This window comes from Pygoscelis adeliae, unplaced genomic scaffold (assembly GCF_000699105.1).
Source record: "Pygoscelis adeliae isolate BGI_AS28 unplaced genomic scaffold, ASM69910v1 Scaffold130, whole genome shotgun sequence".
Classification (NCBI taxonomy): Eukaryota; Metazoa; Chordata; class Aves; order Sphenisciformes; family Spheniscidae; genus Pygoscelis; species Pygoscelis adeliae.
The window spans coordinates 5,056,949-5,065,300 of record NW_008824031.1 but is presented as its reverse complement, the minus strand read 5'-3'; the positions used below and the strand labels follow the sequence as shown (position 1 = coordinate 5,065,300).

The window sequence follows — 8,352 nt, the reverse complement described above, 5'->3', positions numbered from 1 at the left end:
ACAATCGCTCCTTCCCTCCCGGCAGCTGCACGGTCAATGCTATGATAATAGCGGAGATCCTGAAATACGGGTGACAGCCATGCTGGAGCTGGGATCCCCCCTGGAGATGATTCAGCTTCTGCAGACCCCCTGGGAGGAGAGATTTAAAGTAAGAAAACAAAGCAAAGGGAGTTTTATCAGTCGGTTTTAGACCGCAAACTGGGTAAATGCGAAGAGGCCGTGGTAACTGCTGAGGCAAACGGAATTGTCGTGCTGACACTGTTTGCTTCCACAAATTGTCCTTAAACTGTTTTGCTTTCACTCCTTTTAAATCACATTAAAATAGCCCTAGCCTGGCGTCTCGCTGTTATATCCCTTCTCTCTAAAGCCGTGTTAAGAGAGCTACATCTGGGAGGAAATGGCCACAAAATCTTGCTCAGGGCTGGGGTGGGGTTTAATACCCAGTATTATGCTATATTGCTAGTTTTCCCTCTATATTGTTCCACTCCACAGAGGGGCTTTCCTAGCGAGGCCCCTCAGCAGGCTGGGTCTGACTCGGGAAAGCCACCTTGCCGCGCTATGAGTCTGTTGTTTTCTGTGTATTACCTATTTTAGGCAGCAAGCTGAGCAGCCTCTCACCATGTGTTTGTATGATGTTTCTGACCTTAGCCCTTTAGGTATTACTGCGGTACAAACACTACTAAATTGCTTTCCTCCTGCTGTAGGTGCTAGAATCACATCCCTGTTCGTGAGATCTGCCTTGTCTCCTAAGCATCCTGCACAGGGACTCTTAAGCTCCCCTGGAACATAAATGACTTATGACATGGCACTTATTTTGGTTGCAGCTTGTATTACAGTTTGCTCAAGGTCTCAGTTGGGGATTCACTACTACTTGTTTGGTTCCCAGGAGGAAAGAGAGCATCAAGTAGAAGTATGGATACCTTAATGTCAATAAGAAATGCTTTGGGCAAAGTAAAAATATAACAAAAGTCCCAAAATAAAATCCCTGCCTGCATGCGGTCCTTAATGTTGAAGAGGAGCCTTGCTGTCCAAGCCAGAGGGGGATTGTGGCAACTGTGCTCGCTCAGCTGCAGGACGTGAAGCTGGGATTCTTATGATGGCCTCACTAATGAAGTTAAAATAGCGTCAGAGCTTCCAGAGTAATTTCTTTTGGCCTGTGGAGTTCCACTTCTGCTTACAAACTATTTCATACTGGCTTCTACATAGCTTTCCCAGCACCACATCTTCTCAAATGTGCCAAAGTCTCCTGTAGAGCTAGAAACCCATGATGCTGGATTAGCTGGTGGTAAGGTCTGGTACAGTGGCATTAAGATTTTTATAATCTTTTGACTGATGAAGACACTAATTCAGAATTTATACTGGTACTGTCTAGTCCTGTTTCCTAATTAGGTCATCCAAACGGATGGGATTCCCCTCTGATGAGCCATGTCAGATACCAGTGATTCTGCAAGCTGTTCCAAATGAACAAACCCTCATGCCTGCACAGATCGCTATCGGAGGCAGCGAGGGGTGGTGCGGGTCTGCCTGGCACACCTAGCTGACGATACAGTTTATCTGATGCCAGGGCTCCCGATACTGAATGAAAACTGCTGCAAAAAGCTACTTGAACAAAGTGCTGGTGCAGTATAAATGCGCTCTTCTAGCTCCAGTTTGTTCAAAAATCATTTACCGAGCTTTCTGCTGGATCAGGTATTGTGTGACCTTTCCCTGCTGCCAGAAAGTTGATATAAAAGTAAAAAGGCTGGCAATAAATACATTGCATGCTTTGGCTAATTCTTCAGAAGCACGATTGTGTGCCCAAATTCATACTGCTGAGTGATGCAGCAAGGCATGAATCTGGTATTAATGACCATGGAGCCTCAGTCTGTATGGAGCAGCATGGGGGAAGGGAGGGGAATGTATTTATTCTATGCCAGAGTGGGGAAAAAACCCTTCTGATTTCAGCTAGCAAATCAATATAGCTCCTGAAACATGAAGGCTGCTATTGTTTTCCTCACATCTTTCTCCTGTAGTTCCTCTAACTGCAAATGTCTCTTTGTATATGCACGTTTTAAAAAAATGTTGCTAAACTACTTACCACAGTCAAATCCTGTGGCAATGTTGATAATAAATTTTGTAGCATACATATAATTACCTTTTAAGTACTATATGCTCTTTCCCCCTTTAATTTCATTGAATGCCCTCCCCTTTGTTTTACTTCCAATTTAATAGCTGTTTTTCATCTGTTTTTTCCATGCATATTCATATTCTCTTTCTCAGATTTGCCTGAGTCTTGTGAAACTGCTGTTTTACTTGGCACATTCCCCCCTGGGTTCAATAGTCCTCTTGGATTTCCAGCCAAGGCAGTTTGTTATGGTGGATGGAAACCTAAAAGTGACAGACATAGATGATGCCAGCACTGAGGAACTGTCATGCAGGGAAGATAATGATTGCACACTCGACTTCCCTACAAAAAGCTTTCCTCTCAAATGCTCTACGGTTGGGAAATGTGAAGGAATAAATGAAAAGAAGAATCTTTTCAATGCATATCGGTATGTCCAGCAAGATGGGGGAAAAATCTGGCATGGTTGAGCTCGCACACTGCCATGTAGCCTCTAGCATCTTGTGTTTCTTCCTTGCAGTGATTCCCCTTCACCTCTGTCAAAGGGTAGTTAAGGATCGCTTTGAAGCAAGTTCATTTCCCTTATAAGGCAGGAAAATAGCGTAGTTGTTGTCTGGTGAGAATGCAGGCGTCTTTGTTCTGCTGCTCCCTTTCCCCAACGCCCTCTAGAAACTTGCCCCAAAGGTTGCACCTGTGAATTCATTGTTTGCCAAACAAGCCCTGGCATTTGACATCCAGAGGCTACCTTTGCCGAAAGCAGTGGCAGCACGGGCTACCTACCAAAGCCCGCCAACTTTGAGCCCCCGTTGTTGGGAACAGGCTGGCTAACTCTTCCCTTGAACTCCGTGTCTCCCTGTGGAGACTATTGGCACCTGTGGAAGAGCGATGAAACAGGTAACGGGCAGTGGGCTGAGACTGCTGCAGCACTTCGTGTAGGCCACCACGCAAAGACTTCCACTCACCGCTGATGCTTGGCAGGTCAAGTACTGGGGGAAGCTGGATATTTACACAGAAGGACTTAGTAAGGGAGCTTGTATTTGCAGGACTCGGTGTTAAAGGGCAAATCCCTGCATAGTTTATTACAGCCTTGCTGTATCAAACTTGTTTCTTGTAGAACAGGAGTTTTCTAGAGGGTTCAGGGAGTGAATAGGGGAGTGTTCAGCCTTTCCAGGGGTAATAAGAATGCCAAACCTTTCCAGGGCAAGGGAAAGGTCTTGCATGAGTCTTCTTCTATATAGGTCTTTTTTTGATGGGAAATCTATTGCTTAGTGCACAAAAATGGCCCTGGGGAATGAGGGAAAGCTCCGTTGCGTGAGCCTTTGCAAGGTAGATTTCACGTGGTGCTTGGCTGCACGCTGTGCTGCAAGGACTAGCGTTTCAGCCCAACTCACAGGTACGGTCTGTGAGATGCCCATGAAGTGCTCAAACATAACTTAATAACCAAAGCAGACTTACTAGTTTCATATGGATAATCGAGTCACGGGAAAATATAGACAACTTCATCACTGGAGAAATTAAGCCACTGTATTCTAATCAGTCTGTGGGATTTTTTGCAGGTATTTTTTCACCTATCTTTTGCCACACTCTGCACCACCGGCTTTGCAGCCTTTTTTGAGTGATATTCTGAACGCAACAGGTACCAGCTAATATTCATAAAATTCTTTATTATAAGTCTCTCAATGGTATTTCGTGGAGTTACTCATCTTTGTCATCTCTTTCTTTAAATGTAGGTGATTTACGATACGGGATAAATGAAACCCTGAAAGCTTTTGAAAAGGTTTTACATCTGTACAAGTCTGGACTCTATCTGCAGAAAAGACCTCTTCATTTAAAAGGTACATGATTTTGAATTCTTCAAGTAACATAACTACTGAGGGAGCGAGGAACTTGGTAACTGGTCAAATTCTGATCTCACATACATTTAAGCAGTATTTAGTCACTAGGAGAAGCACCAAAAGTATCTTTCCTTGAGCTGCCTTTTGTTGCTTCTTCATGGGAGCTATGCAAGATTGCATTGTTTTGCAAAGTAAATGCAGTGCAGACAATCTGGCCTACATACGGACATATGTTTGTACTGCTTCTAAATACTCTTCTCATAATGTGCATCAGTGTTTCAAGTTAATATATTTGGGGTAGCTTAAGCAACTAGACCAGAGTAGCAAACTGAGTCTCTCATGTCCCTCTTCAGGGTCATCTTATCCTCTGGACCAGCAGGTCAGTTTTCTGGGCTGATACTGAAACTTCCCGTTTCACTTGGTGGCTTCTGACTGCTGAGCACGTGTTGTTACAGGAACGTACAGCAGGGAGGTCACAAGACCGAGATGAGAGTGGCAGAGTAGCTAGGGCCCTCTACATTTCTTTTTTCTGAAGACCATCCTATTGGACCTGTGAATGGATAAATGAGCCTCTGTGAGGTGCACTCCTCTGAAAAGGACCTGTTCGGTGGTGGAGATGAGGCTAATCAAAAGGAAGGCTTCTAAAGTTCAGTGGTTACTGCGGCTTACATTTTCCTGAGCGTTCACTTGCCGTGGTGGGGCGGTGATGGTGGCTTGTGGAAGGAAATCTCTTCATATGTGAAAGAACTGGAATTTGCACAGTTGTGAACAAAGATATCCAGTCATTTGCACTGAAGGACCAGCAGCTTTAACAGGAATTGCCAGTATTTTCCAACAACACCTACCTGTTGGCTTCACAACTAGCCCAGTAGCAACGTGCCAAAATGATCACCATCCTAGAGGTGTGGGAAGGTGGGGTGAGACTCTTAGCAATCAGTGAACAATAGCCTGAACATCGCCTGCTCAGGCTTGTCAGGTCTTTTGTATGCCACTGGAGCAGGATCTGGCCTCCCTTTCCCCCACTGGGCTTCCTAAATCTCCTGTACCTGTGGAAGGCACCATGGTGGGTGGATCAGTGCATGCCCCACGTAGCTCGGTGCTGGATTTGTGATGAGCTGGTTTTGCTGTTGGGGCTGAGCTGTAGGAGAGCCCATTGTGAGGTTGGCTTCTCCAGAGCCCTGCTAGAAAGGTGGGTCTGCACAGCAGCCTCCCCCTCTCACCCACCCCTGTGGTCACTCCCCTGTCCCTTCACCCTTGAGAGCTCTGCCCCCCTCTTACATCTGTGGAGGAGTTGCTGTCCTGCAGAACTAAAAGCCAGGATTTGGGTTTCTTTTAACTTTGCAGCTCCACACACTCCATCTAAGCAGGTCAGTTCAATCTACCACTATCACAGTTCTTTAAGAGTTTCACTGAAGTGTGAAATACTGCGTGTATATTGTAACTAGTCTCTGAAAGTGCACTTAAAGAGTTTCCCTAAATACCCTCTTTCTATTCCCAGACTACATCTCCCTAAAGGGCTTCCGAATGGTGGAAGGAGAAGACTACAAGTGCTGGCCCTCCTACAGCCACCTGGGATGCCTGCTGTCTGTTCACAGTGCTGAGGAAGCCGCCGCAATTTGTAACTCCCAATCGCAGTGTCAAAGTTTTATCGTCACCCAGCGGAGGACGTGGACAGGTGAGCCTGGGCAAATGTGACAGGATGCTGCCACGTGGTGCCCCTGCTTCTTCAGTCGCGAGTGGGGATGCTGCTGCTGCCCTCCTCCGTAGTTCCTTGAGTCTATGGGTGCACATAAAAGCTGTCTTTCCTATTCTCAAGATCAGATGGCTGCTGCGGTGGGCATCCAAGGATCCCCTGAGTATTTGTTAGGACAGACAAGGGAAATTATATTCTCCTTCTGCAGATTCTTTCCTCTACAAATTTTGCACAGGACTGCTAGATATTGTTAAACAGTTACTTATTTCATGCAGATATGGCTTCACTTTGGTGTTAGGCTAAACAATTCCTGTGGTATGTATAGTTTGCAAAAAGCTGTGGGGTTTTTAGAGATGAAAGAAGCTATGTAAAAGAAGGTGGTTACTATTTTTAAAAGAATCATAGCTTACAAGTTGTTATTCCCTTTATCAAAACTAAAGCCCAAAACCAATGGATTTCCAAAATGTCCGTGTAATTAGCTCTGATTATAGCCTCTTACGGTTAGCATGTTTTCAGAATTATTATAAATTACCTCATTTAGCTGACACTGCAATCGTGGGCTGAATTGTTACTTACGAAGTGAAACGCTAAATGAGGTAAATGCATGTTTTCAGCAATAGTGCTTAAGAATCATGTCTTGTCGGCTCACATGACATATAAAAAAAAAAATCCCAAAACTACCAAAAATGCGGCTCTTCCATGGGTTTGTGTGCAATTGGCATGTGGCAAACTAGTGACATAAGAGCGCTTACACTGATGCAACATAAATCTCTTCGAGCTGGTTTCACACCAGCAATGGATTGTGTGAGTTGTGCCTAACGCATCACATCTGGCTTCCTCACGGGGCGGCTGTTAGTTGCTGTGTTCGCTGCCTGGCTGGAAGGAACCCCGCTTAAAACAGCGGTGGGGATGCAGAAGAAGCAGCATGTGGGACAGAAGACCCTTTCTGGAGCACCTGGCTCGGATGCTGATCCCCGCCATCCTGCACCGTGCCTGCGGTCTGTTAATGTTTCCTGAGCTGACATTTTTCTTCCTCACATTTTCACAGCGCATCTTTGCAGCCAAAGATGCCAAAAGTGTGTGGCTGAAATGCAGAGTGCCTAACTTTGCCGTTTGGATTAATGAGAGCCGTGGGAACATGCTGGTCCCTCTTAAGACAACTCTGTAAAGCAAAGCAAGATGTAAAAGCCTCTGGGGCCCGATTTTGCATTCCTTGTGCACACTTGGAGAGCATCTGGAGTTTACTGGGAGTGTAAAACACATCCATGGTAGGGTGGAGTGACCCTCCGCTGAGCAAGCAGTGTGCTCCTGTGTCTCTTGCAATAAATAGCATGGGTCAAGGTGAGCCTATCTCCTCTATTAAACTTGCATTTTCATTTCCTTTCCAGGACGCCCACTCGCCTCATTTCAGAGTAGCTCAACTGATTTAATACCGGATGCTAATGCTGTAGTCTATATTAAACGATCGGCTTCCTCCGGGGAAAGACTTTAAAGACAATGAGATCACATAATATGATCCTGGGAGGAACAAACCACTGGGAAGAATGTCATCCGCTGAAAAGCATGACATATTTTATTTAGCTTTGGGATGGGATCTCCTTGCCAGCTCAGATAGAGTCAAATGCTGCTGTCTCCTTGATCAAAGCTCAGATTTCTCATTGCAGCCCTGCTAGCTTCTTTATCTGTTCCCACACTGCTGTTCCACATAAATGCTCCCAGTTTTAGTCAAATGTCACTAGACTGTGCAATACCTAGCCTTGCTGCTTTGGTAACCAGCTTGTCAGCCAAGAAATAGAAATAGCTGCAAGGGATCTGGCTTGGGTAGGCTTAGTTAGTTCATTCACCTCCAAAAACCTATGGATAACGCACCTTGGAGAAGGCAACGGCTCCTTCTGCAGCTGCCGACCAGGATTTCGTACCACTGCAAATGTAAAGGACTGGATTTCAGCGATGGGTCGAGGTTGCAGGGTTGGGATCCATAACCAGAGGTTGATGATGGGGGTGGTCTTCCAAGGAGGGTCCTGATTCAGTTCCGTCCAGGGCAGGGGAAGGAGGTGGTGTATAGGTCAACTCTGGAACCAAATGTCTGGATGTTTGGATGCAGGATTTGCATTTGACCCTGTGCGATTTGTAATGCCAGCTCCCATGTATCAACCTTGAAGGTTTTTCTCTGTTACTTTCCGTGAAAGAGCAAGACATTAAAATTATTTATGTATAAGGCATTACTCTGTATGATAAAGAATGGCTATGTTTATTCTAAGCATGCTGTGAAAAGTTTTTCTCTTTAATTGTCTTAAGTCTTTACTGCAACCAAATGAACAAATGCAAGTGTTCCTCGCCTTCAGCTCACCTAGCATCATCACCCATTCCTGAGGACAACCTGTGAGTATGCTCAGGAGTGTACGAATGCGCCCAAGCCCCTTGGACTCCTAGATCTTGGAGGATGCTTTGTGGCTGCACTTGCAGGCTCACAGGCATAGAAGAGACAGTCTGGTCTCAAGAGCCTCCTGCATTTGCCCTTTGCTAAAAATGTAGATATGGCCTCTGAAAAATAGGTGGGGGTTAGTATAATTTCAGGCTGTAAAAGATGGCAATATGTAATGTGCCACTCCCGGGAGCGCCTGGAAGCAGTGACCATATGGTACCTCTTCTTCTGTAGCACGGTCGGGGAAAGCCCAAATCACTGCTGATCTCACGCCCCGCAGGGGAAGGTCCCTGGCCTT

The 8,352-nt window shown here is 45.6% G+C and overlaps 1 protein-coding gene across 1 annotated transcript in view; it reads left to right on the top strand.

The window, feature by feature from the left end:
- LOC103920692 (protein kinase domain-containing protein, cytoplasmic-like) overlaps positions 1 to 7,889 on the top strand; it is a 14,770-nt gene extending 6,881 nt beyond the window's left edge. Inside the window, exons 2-7 of the mRNA XM_009328523.1 lie at positions 26 to 148; positions 2,260 to 2,531; positions 3,658 to 3,737; positions 3,832 to 3,936; positions 5,435 to 5,611; positions 7,018 to 7,889. Coding sequence (XP_009326798.1) covers positions 26 to 148; positions 2,260 to 2,531; positions 3,658 to 3,737; positions 3,832 to 3,936; positions 5,435 to 5,611; positions 7,018 to 7,121 — 861 coding nt within the window. The 3' untranslated portion in view covers positions 7,122 to 7,889. The remainder of the gene's footprint in view (positions 1 to 25; positions 149 to 2,259; positions 2,532 to 3,657; positions 3,738 to 3,831; positions 3,937 to 5,434; positions 5,612 to 7,017) is intronic.
- The last annotated feature ends 463 nt before the right edge of the window (positions 7,890 to 8,352 follow it).